The following is a 12243-nucleotide window of genomic DNA, read 5'->3' on the forward strand; positions in this document are numbered from 1 at the left end:
GTCAGCCCCTGCCCCAAAGAGTACTCGATCTAATGGAGAGTAGCCATCGTTAATGCCAATTTTATGCACTAAAAGTATTTTTTGGTCATAACATTTGAGGCCCAATGACCAAAAATACCTTCCTTATTAAAATTCTCATGTGATTCATTCCTATGAGGCCAGGCTTGTGTTACAAAGGCATAGCTGTCCACACCACAGGCAAAAATAAATTCTACATGGACTGTAGATCTAAATGTGAAACAATAAAGATTCCAGAGGAAAACGTAAGAGTCTGTCTTCATGACTTCAGGGCAGGCAAAGGTGTGCTGAATAGGATACGAAATATGCTAACCATAGACTGAAAAAAGTGGGCAAATTGGGCTACATTAGAATAAAGAATTTTGGTTTATTGCATATCATTAAGAAAATGGAGTCTATGGAATGGGAGAAGATTTTGCAATACAAATATTCAACAAAAGACTTGTGTGTAGAATATATAGAGAACTTCTGCAAATCAGTGAGAAAAAGGTAGATTACCCCATAGAAATATTGGAAACACACTTGAGTAAGTGCTTCACAGAAGAGGATGTTGGTTGTCTTGATTGGAGGTAGTCACTGGAAAGGAGCACTAGGGGCTTCTGGGGTTCTGGTCATAATGTTGGTTTTGTGGGTGTGTTTACATTGTGAAAATCCTTCAAATTATGAATGGTGTACTTTTCTGCATGTGTGTAATAATTTCATTGAAAAAGTTTACATAAAAAAGGAAAATGCCTTCTTGTCCAGGATGAGGAATATGAGCAAAATATTTTCAGAAGTTAACACTGACTGCAAAATATCTCTCATCATGGAGCATTGCCTCTGCTATGGAAGCAGAGGAAATGTTGAGAGCATGGGGCTTTGCAGGGTGACTAGGGCAGGTCCAATTTATGAAATAGACCTACACGCAGAGTGGCAATGTCTTGGGTTAGCATAAGGCGTTTGGCTACCAATATCCTGAGAAAGGATGAGGAAAAAACATTTATGGAGGAAGCACTAGAAACAAGCTTGAGGGGGGCTGGCCCGGTGGCACAGTGGTTAAGTTTGCACGTTCCACTTCGGTGGCCCGGGGTTCACCAGTTCGGATCTCGGCTATGGACATGGCACCACTTGGCAAGCCATACTATGGTAGGTGTCCCACATATAAAATAGAGGAAGATGGGCACGGATGTTAGCTCAGGGCCAGTCTTCCTCAGCAAAAAGAGGAGGATTGGCGGCAGATGTTAGCTCAGGGCTAATCTTCCTCAAAAAAAAAAAAAAAAACAAGCTTGATTACCTTACAATTTTGTGTATGGCTGACTCAGCCTGTAATCCTGTTTAAGCACCATTGGTGGATCATTTATCATGTCTCGGGGCATTGAGGTAGGGACTTTCTGTGCATTAAAACGTTTGACCCTCACCACAACCCTGTGAGGTAGGCGCTATTATTATCCAGATTTACAGATGAAGAAACTAAGGCATAGAGAGAACTTCAAGTTTCAGCTAGAAAGTAGCAGCAAGCTGCAATTGGAACCCACATCTTTGTGAATGAAAGCCCACCCCCTTGATGTGTCTATTGTGTTGCCTTTTTGTTTTGGTAAAACCAATTTTATTTGAGCATAATACGAAGAAAAAATACTTGTATAATGTATATGATGTTCAAATTTGATGATTAGAAGCACTTAGAAACCAATTTTAAAGTCTGAGGTTTGTTGCACTACAGGTTTTTATGAACTGGAGTTTTCCCTTTCTGTTGTAAGATGGGTGGGAATACCTGGATTGGGGTGGGGGGATTGAGCAATCTTCCAAGAGACAGCACAAATTCTGATGGGAATGCCGTTGTATGGGTGACCCATGAGCCCTTCTCAGTGCTTGAGGGACATTTTAATAACCTGAGTAATTGCCTTTGATAGGCAGGCTTTGTTTTCTGCTCATTAATGACTCTCCAGTCTAGATTTTATTCCTGTAACCACTAATTCAAATACAGAGGTACATAAAATGGATGCTGCCAACTGATTGCCACATCGCTGTCTGCATATCAATGCTCTCCTGCCTGCTTGAGTATGGAGAGGAGGAGAGGAGAAGGGAAAGGGAATGACAAGGAACTGGTCATAGCTGAATTTGTTTTAAAAGCCAAATTCTGGTACAGAAACCGGGATTTTAACATACACAAATTATTGATATTTGTGCATGGTTAGGGTTTTGGGATTGCCTTTCTTAGCATGTCCTCTTTTTCCCTTCTCATGGTATACAGAGTGCCTTGGGTGTACACTCAGGTACATATTTAGTACTTCAGTTGTTTGGCTTGTTTTTCATCTACCGGACCTTCATGTTTGCAGCCTGTGGAGTGTTTATAGCATTGGAATAACATCACATTGCTAAATGAAATTTGGATTATTTATTTCCAAATGTGTCTCCCAGACAGTCTAATGACTGTGGAAGCAATATGGTGGGAAGGCACATGATCTGATTTGAATAGAAATATATGTGGGTATGGTTTTAGAGTGTTCTGTTTATTAAACAAAAACAATCTCTCTTCATTATCCTTGGGGCTAGGTATCCTGCTTTTATTGTGATGATAATACACGAGAAAGAAACACCAAACAAGTTAAAATAATTGAAAATGCCCACATCCAACTCAGCTTAATTTATTTTACTTGAATCTCTCCAGTTATATGGACTTGTTTGATGTACAGGTGCTTATAAAAAACTAGACAGGAGCTCTGGGTTGCATTTTTTTAAAATGTAGAACTTCTAGTTTAGAAGTAGATTCCTCTTCAGGGACTATGTAATTATTTATTCTTTTAAAGATTTTATTTTTTTTCCTTTTTCTCCCCAAAGCTCCCTAGTACATAGTTGTATATTCTTCGTTGTGGGTCCTTCTAGTTGTGGCATGTAGGACGCTGCCTCAGCGTGGTTTGATGAGCAGTGCCATGTCCGCGCCCAGGATTCGAACCAACGAAACACTGGGCCGCCTGCAGCGGAGTGCGTGAACTTAACCACTCGGCCACTGGGCCAGCCCCTAATTATTTATTATTTTAATTGGCACTCTACATCGTGTCTTGAAGCTATTGAGAGTACTGTAGGAGCATCTGTTGTACTGTCACTTGGAGGCTGCTAGGTTGTTTCAGAAATAAATGTGAAATGCCTCAACGGCAGCAGTTTGACATAACCTGTTGTAGGCAGTGCCATGGTGCTACATAGGGGTTCTTCATCTTGGCTTCTTGTTGGTAAATTGAAACTCTCAAGTACATCCAGGATGTTCTCTTTTGGGGAGAACTTGAGTCTTGGCCTGTCTCATTTACTGAAATAGTGACAACTGTTGTTTTCCACCTTCAGACAACAGCATCAGTGATTTTATAAATCAAAAATCATTTTCCAGGTGGGCTTATGTCTATGCTGGCAGCCATTTTATACATGTGGCCTCATTTAAATGGCCAGGACTTCGCATGTGTAAATGGGCAAGTTTTCAGGCAATTTGGATAGGCTTTCCAATCTTGCCTCCCCATTTCCTGTCTAAACAACTTCTTCCATGTCCACAGCATGTTTATGCAACATTGAATAAAACTTCTAATGGGAAATTTCTTCCAGGTGACCTCCCTGAGAGGCTGGGCTGTGAAGAAATCTTAAGAAACCCGACCCTGATGAAATTGCCTCTGTTGAGAATATTACTTGGTGCAGAAACAAGGAACAGAATCCAGTTATTTTTGGTTCTTGAATAAATGAATTCTGTTTCTTTTTGTGTAGGTGTCAGAAAACATTAACCCCTGCAGAAGGTCTGGTCTCAGTTGGAAATTGAACTTTTGATTTCTGTGAATTAGGAGAACGTTGGAGAAGAGAATGTTAATTTTTTTTTATTTGAACCTCAAGAAACTTGGTTCTTGCTGTCTGCGGTTCTGCTGTCTGCATATCTTTTATAGATGTGTCTTTTCCAGGGTTGTCTGTCTTTACTCTTTATTTTCTGGAGGCCAGAGCTGTGATTATCAAATGACCTCCAACTCAGCACCATGAGTGGGTGGATACTAATGACTCCTTTCTTAATGTTCCTAGCACTTTTGGAGAAATCAATCAGCAGAAGGCGAGATACTGAAGCCATACAGAAAGCCAAAATCCTTTATTCATCTTGCATGAATGAGAGTGAGTAATAAAATATTTACCTCTGTTATTCTTTAGAGTTCTCATAATGTTTAAAGATATTGTTTAAGGGAAAAAGAGAACTACTAAGAATTAATGTTTAAAGGTGTTGTTCAAGGAAAGGAACAATTTTCCAAGACTGGATTTTGATTAGCCCTGTCTTAATGTTCTGTTGCTGGCTTGATGGAGAAAATTAGAAAATAATCTTATTTCTATGACTTGGATTCTTTGGGTATCAGTTACTCCATGAGAAACTTGGGTAGGGTCAGAAGGGCAAATCCCACTGTATGTGGTGCAGAAACCAAAATCCAGAGGCCAGGTCTGGTCTGAGAAGGAACCTGGGAGGGAGGGCACTTGGGAATGTTGCTGTGTCCCATAGAACCTACTGGGACCTAGAGAATTCCAGATTTCTGGGTGGGCTAAGCTCCTTCTGCTTCTCTGTCAGCCTAACAGATATCTTTGTTGGGTGCCTTTGGCCTGTCTCAGCGTCTTGGGTCTGATTGGAATTAAAGAGACACTTGCCATTTTACCTGATCTGTTTTCTCAGGGCAATTGCAGGAAGAAGCCAGTGCCTTTGGGAAGCGTGTTAACTTGTGTAGGGTTTGGGGCATTGTTTGGTGAGCTAGAAGAGGGCAGTAAAGGACGGTGAAAGAGTCTGAAGCATTAATTCACTTTTATTGCGGAGTGATTGGTTTTATTGAGCAGTTTCCTTTAGTTAGGATTGTTCCTTAGTCTCCCAGAATATTACCAGTCTAATGTTGCTCATTGGCTGGAGTTGATGTTGGTGAGCCCATCTTTTATTGTGGGGAATATCTATCAGATTCCCTAGTCAGCTCTCCTGGCAAGAACTTCAGGTTTAGACAGTCACATTGAAGTGTGAGTCATAGGTCATTCTGTCTCTGTGGTTATGCTCAATCCACTCCACCTTTCCCTAACAGCTGAATGTTAAGTTGGGGCCTTGTGGGAATTTTCTCTTGAGAACATACACTTGCATTCTAGTTTGGTGATCTGGTTTACAATTCTAACTCTCCCTTCATATTTGCTCCCTTTCAGAAGCGATTGAAAAAGCAGATGCTAAGCCGTTGCTACACATCCTGCGGCATTCACCTTTTCGCTGGCCTGTGCTCGAATCTAATATTGGTCCTGAAGGGGTTTGGTCAGAGAGAAAGTTCAGCCTTCTGCAGACACTTGCAACCTTTCGTGGTCAATACAGCAATTCTGTGTTCATCCGTTTGTATGTGTCCCCTGATGACAAGGCATCCAATGAACACATCTTGAAGGTATAGTGAGGAATTGTTCATCCTGTTTGTTCAGTCCAAGGTTAGCCTGTTGGCTGAAGTGAAAGAGACGCATACTACCTAAATAAAATAATAAGTTAAAATTCTCTTAAATATTAGAATCTGGAATACTACCCCCTCCTAGATTTGCAGAATGTAAATCCATTAACAAACCAGTTTTGTCAGCCTTTCAGGAAGCTGGCGAGTGAATTTCAAGTGATCTGTGATCTGGCCCTCACGTATCTAGTCAGAGCATGTGTGGCACCCCTAAATTCCAGTGGGAGAGAGTTGCAAAGACTTTCTGAGCTCTGCTCTTCTCACCTCATTTCCCTGACAAAGGAGACAAAACATGTCATTATTTCTTGTTCACTAATATCTTGCATACATGCCTAAAATTTCATTGTCAGGTTCAGTCTGAATCTCTCTTCCTTCCTTTCAAAAGATAAAGCAAAACCTGTTCTGTTCTAAGTACTTGGTTGCATTTTCTGTTGGGAGAATAAGCATCTCTTCATAAAGGAATAGGCCGTGCAGACATACCCTGAGGTAGATTATTACATTGGTAAAATCAAGAGACTGTCAGAGAACTACCAATAGTGAAAGATTCATCAATGAAACAGCTTGGCAAGAATTCAAATAACATTTCTCAAATTGTTTTGTGTTTTGATCCTGCTGGGTTTTTTTTGCTTCCACAGTTACTCTAATAATGAAAGTTTTATTGAACCACTGATTTTTTACCCCAATTCTGTCCTTTGTTGGACCAGAAAATATTAATTATATATTGATATTCAAATCGTAGAAGTATAGAATCTTTAGAGTGTATTACCCTCTCCTGATATTAGTCAACTTTTTCAAATCTACACCCTGGAGTTTATTTTTTGATTACACCAAAGGACTAGCACATTTTTTTCTGTAAAGGACCAGATAGTAAATATTTTAAGCTGTGTGGGCCATATGGTCTCTGTCTCAATTACTCAACTCTGCTGTTGTACCTGGGAAAGTAGCTGTAGCTAGTATGTATACAACTGGGTGTGACTGTGTGGCAGGCTGGCCCACAGGCTGTAGTTTGCCCATTTCTAGTTTAGGCAATTGGAAGTCTCAATAAAAAAATCTTCAGTCCCTGAAAGAATTCCCATCTACTAAAGAGGAAATTCTTAGTTCCAGAGACAGCTGTATTTCCATGTTTTTGAGTGATGGAATAACAACATGGCACTGAGGTGTATTCTGATGCTGTCAGGATAAGACATGCTATGCAAGGCACAATGATGGTGATGGTCAGATTGACCTTTGTCTCGTGTTAGTAGATTACTCACTTTAAAAAACTAACAAGGTAGAGTGATGTCAGCATCATGGTGGAGTGAGCTCTTCCCTTAGTCTCTCCCTCATAAGATACAATGAAAAGGACATTCATAAACCAATAGAAGACATTCACACAACACAGTAGGTGTCTGAGAGATCCATGCAACCATACATCTGAAGGTAGAGGTGCTCGACCCCTCAGGAGGCAGTGGGAGGCTGTAAGGGGATATCCTCTCCCTCCCCTAGTGGCAGCACCCTAGGGCATGAAACTGTGTGCATTGGCCAGCGTGCAACTCTGAGAGGAGAGGAAGGAAGGGGCAGCCCTCCGTGGGAATGCCTTCACCCTTGGAGGTGCCTCCCAGCCAATGGAAATGCTCCACACTGAGGAAGCTAAGGAATCACAGGGGTGTCTTCACTGAGCCGAGCATCCTAGGAGGGCAGACAATGAAAGCAGAGCAGGAGCACCCAGGATTGTGCACCCCTTCCCCCGAGCCTGGCACACCAGCTCAGCCAGTTGGCCAGAGCAGGGGACCCCTGGCAGAATGCCTGTGCACCTATCTATGTGTGTAAAGCAGTAGTGTGGCCAGTGGGCAAGCACAGATGGGCCCTGTCAGCACAGCTTCCAAAGTATAGGCACAGCTGCCAGGTATTGTGGCAGGTTCAGAATACACAGCTCCTGCCTCCCCCCCACCCCCAAGTGGCAGCAGGTGGAATCTGTGACCAGACACTACCAGTATGTGACAGCACAAATCCGCCCCCATCAAATAGAATGAAGAGGTATATTAACACTCCAGACCAGAGAGAAAATGACAAGTAACCAGAAATAAATCCTAAAGGCGCAGAAATTTACCATCCAAATGACAGAGAATTCAAAATAGCTATCATAAAAAGACTCAGTCAGTTACAAGAAAACTCAGAAAGACAGTTCAATGAAATCAGGAGTAAAATTAATGAACAGAGGGAATTCTTCACAAAAGAGATTAAAACTATAAAGAAAGGGGCTGGACTGGTGGCACAGCTGTTAAGTTTGCACGTTCCGCTTCTTGGCGGCCTTGGGTTCACCAGTTCAGAGACTGGGTGCGGACATGGCACTGCTTGGCAAAAGCCATGCTGTGGTAGGTGTCCCACGTATAGAGTAGAGGAAGATGGGCATGGATGTTAGCTCAGGGCCAGTCTTCCTCAGCAAAAAAGAGGAGGATTGGCAGTAGTTAGCTCAGGGCTAATCTTCTTCTTCTTCTTCTTCTTAAAAAAAAAAAAAACTATAAAGAAAAACCAACCAGAAGTGTTGGAGATGAAAAACACAATGAATGAGATAAAGAAAAATCTGGATTCCTTAAATAACAGAGCTGATGTTATGGAGGACAGAATTAGCAATTTAGAGGACAGAAATATAGAACTGTTTCAGATGCAGGAGGAGAGAGAACTAAGACTAAAAAGAAATGATGAAATTCTCCGAGAAATATCTGACTCAATTAGGAGATGCAACATAAGGATTATAGGTATTCTAGAGGGGGAAAGGAGCAGAGAGCTTGTTCAACGAAATAATAGCTGAGAACTTCCTGAACTTGGGGAAAGAGCTGGGATTACAAGTAAATGAAGCTAATTGAACTCCTAATTACATCATTGTAAAAAGACCTTTTCCGAGGCATATATTAGTAAAGCTGGCAAAAGTCAATGACAAAAGATATTAAGGGCAGCAAGGCAGAAAAAAATAACCTACAGAGGAATCCCTATTCAGGCTTTCAGTGGATTTCTCAGCAGAAACTTTACATGCTAGGAGAGAGTGGAATGATATATTCAAAATTCTGAAAGACAAAAACTTTCAGCCAAGAATACTCTATCCAGCACAAATATCCTTCAAATATGATAGAGAAATAAAAACTTTCCCAGATAAACAAAAGCTGAGGGATTTCATTGCCACTAGACCTCCCCTATAAGAAATGATCAAGGGGGCCCTCAAACCTGAAAAAAAAAGTGAAAGGGGTTTACAAAGCCTTGAGCAAGGAGATAGAGAGGTGCAATTTTCTGATTTTTTCTATCTATCAGAACAGATTAGCAAACACTTACTTATAACATTAAAGATAAAGGGAAGGAAAACATCAAAAATAACTATAATCACTTCATTTTAACCACAGACTCACAACACGAAACAGAATAAGTTGTGACAAGAATAACTTAGACAGGGAAGAGGCAAAGGATGGAAGCTGCTTAGACTAAGGAAAGAAGAGGCTTTCAGAAAATGGACTGTCTCATCTATGAGATCTTTTGTACAAACCTCATGGTAGCCACTAAACAAAAAATCAGAACAGAGACACAAATGATGAATAAAGAGAAAACTGAGAAAACCATCATAGAGGACCACCAAACTGAATTTGCAGCTGGAAATACACAGGACAAGAAACAAGGGAAATACAGAACAAGTGGAAAACAAATGATAAAATGGCAATGTTAAGCTTTCGTATATCAACAATCACTCTAAATTTAAATAGATTGAATTCTCCAATCAAAATACACAGAGTGGCTGGCTGGATTAAAAAACAAGACCCAACAATATGCTGCCTCCAGGAAACACATCTCAGCTCTAAAGATAAACACAGGCTCAGAGTGAAGGGATGGAAGACGATACTGCAAGCTAATGGCAAACAAAAGAAAGCAGTTGTTGCCATACTCATATCAGATGAAGTAGACTTCAAGATAAAAAAGGCAATGAGAGACAAAGAGAGGTGGTATATAATAATAAAAGTCACACTCCATTGAGAGGACATAACACTTATATATGCACCTAACACAAATACAAAGGAGCACCAAAGTACATAAAGCAACTATTAACAGACCTAAAAGGAGACATTAACAGCAACACAATAATAGTAGGGGACTTCAACACCCCACTTACATCAAGCTAGATCATCCAGACAGAAAATCAGCAAGGAAATAGGGGAATTAAGTGAAAAACTAGACCAAATGGACTTAATAGATATATAACACTTCATCCAAAAACAGCAGAATACACATTCTTCTCAAGTGCACATGGAACATTCTTAAAGATAGACCATGTGTTTGGAAAGAAGGCAAGCCTAAATAAATTTAAGAAGATTAAAATCATGTCATATCTTTTCCTACCACAATGCCATGAAACTAAAAATCACCTACAAGAAAAAAGCTGGGAAAGTGACAAATATGTGGAGACTAAACAGCATGCTACTGAACAACCAATGGATCATTGAAAAAAAGGAGAAATCAAAAAACATCTGGAGACAAATGAAAATGAAAATACACCATACCAACTCATACAGGATGCAGCAAAAGCAGTCCTAAGTGGGAAATTCATAGCAATACAGGCCCACCTTAACAAACAAGAAAAGTCTCAAATAAGCAATCAGAACTAGAAAAAGAAGAACATAGCCCGAAGTCAGCAGAAGGAGGGAAATAATAGAGCAGAAATAAATGAAATTGAAAACAAAAAATCAGTAGAAAGGATCAGTGAAACTAAGAGCTGTTTGTGTGGGAAGAGAAAATTGACAAACCCTTAGTCAGACTCACTAAGAAAAAAAGAAGGCTCAAATAAAATTAGAAATTAAAGAGGAGAAATTACAACAGATACCACAGAAATACAAAAGATTATAAGGGAATACTATGAAAAACTATATGCCAACAAATTGGACAATCTAGAAGAAATGGATAAATTCTTAGACTCATACAACCTCCCCAAAGTGAATCAAAAAGAAATAGAGAATCTGGATAGACCAATCACAAGTAAAGAGATTAAAATAGTAATCAAAAACCTCCCCAAAAATAAAAGTCCAGGACCAGATGGCTTCTCTGGACAATTCTACCAAATATTCAAAGAAGATTTAATACCTGTCCTTCTCAAACTATTCCAAAAGATTGAAGAAGATAGAACACTTCCTAACACATTCTATGAGGCCAACATTGCCCTTATCCCAAAGCCAGGCAAGGACAACACAAAGAAGGAAAATTACAGGCCAGTATCACTGATGAACATAGATGCAAAAATCCTCCAACGAAATACTGGCAAACCAAATACAGCAATACATTGAAAGGATCATACACCAGGATCAAGTGGGATTTATACCAGGGATGCAGGGATGGTTCAACATCCACAAATCAATCAATGTGATATATCACATTAACAAAATAAGGAATAAAAACCATATGATCATCTCAATAGATGCAGAGAAAGCATTTGACAAGATCCAGCATCCATTTATGATAAAAAGTCAATAAAATGAGTATATGAGGAAAGTACCTCAATGTAATAAAGGCCATATATGACAAACCCACAGCCAACATCATATTCAACAGGGAAAAACTGAAAGCCATCCCTCTGAGAGCAGGAACAAGATAAGGGTACCCACTCTCACCACTCTCATTCAACATAGTACTGGAGGTTTTGGCCAGAGCAATTAGGCAAGAAAAAGAACTAATAGGTATCCAAATTGGCAAGGAAGAAGTGAAATTCTCGCTGTTTGCAGACAACATGATCTTACATATAGAAAACCCTAAAGAATTTGTCAGAAAACTATTAGAAATAATCAACAACTACAGCAAAGTTGCAGGGTACAAAATCAACTTACAAAAATCAGTTGCATTTCTGTACTCTAATAATGAACTAATGGAGAACTCAAGAATACAATCCCATTTACAATTGCAACAAAAAGAATAAAATATCTAGGAATAAATTTAACCAAAGAGGTGAAAGACCTATATAATGAAAACTGTAAGGCATTATTGAGAGAAATTGATGATGACATAAAGAAATGGAATGATATTCCATGCACGTGGAAGAATAAACATGGTTAAAATGTCGATACTACCTAAAGTAATCTACAGATGCAGCGCAATCCCAATCAGAATCCCAATGACATTCTTCATGGAAATAGAAGAAAAAAATCCTAAAATTCATATGGGGCAACCAAAGACCCTGCATAGCTGAAGCAACCCTGAGAAAAAAGAACAAAGCTGGAGACATCACAATCCCTGATTTCAAAATATACTGCAAAGCTATAGTAATCAAAACAGCATGGTACTGCTACAAAAACAGACACACAGATCAATGGAACAGAATTGAAAGCCCAGAAATAAAACCACACATCTACAGACAGTTAATCTTCAACACAGGAGCTAAGAACATGCAATGGAGAAAGGAAAATCTCTTCAATAAATGGTGTTGGGAAAACTGGACAGCCACATTCAAAAGAATGAAGGTAGATTATTATCTTTCACCATACACAAAAATTAACTCAAGGTGGATTAAAGACTTGAAGATAAGATGTGAAACCATAAAACTCCTAGAATAAAATATAGGCAGTACACTCTTTGGCATTGGTCGTAGATGCATCTTTTCCAATACCATGTCTACTCGTGCAAGGGAAACAAAAGAAAAAATAAACAAGTGGGACTTCATCAGACTAAAGAGCTTCTGCAAGGTAAAGGAAACCAGGAAGACAACAAAAAGATAACCCACCAACTGGGAGAAAATATTTGCAAATCATATATCTGACAAGGGGTTACTCTCCAAAAT

General features: G+C 39.6%; 1 protein-coding gene across 3 annotated transcripts in view; it reads left to right on the forward strand.

Moving 5' to 3' along the window:
* Nucleotides 1–12243, forward strand: part of PHEX (phosphate regulating endopeptidase X-linked) — a 195107-nt gene that overhangs the window by 32298 nt on the left and 150566 nt on the right. For all 3 annotated transcript variants that reach the window (XM_001493470.7, XM_070256769.1, XM_023633503.2), the window contains exons 4-5: nt 4045–4131; nt 5182–5408. In XM_001493470.7, coding sequence (XP_001493520.1) covers nt 4045–4131; nt 5182–5408 — 314 coding nt within the window. The remainder of the gene's footprint in view (nt 1–4044; nt 4132–5181; nt 5409–12243) is intronic.

This window comes from Equus caballus, chromosome X (assembly GCF_041296265.1).
Source record: "Equus caballus isolate H_3958 breed thoroughbred chromosome X, TB-T2T, whole genome shotgun sequence".
NCBI lineage: Eukaryota > Metazoa > Chordata > Mammalia > Perissodactyla > Equidae > Equus > Equus caballus.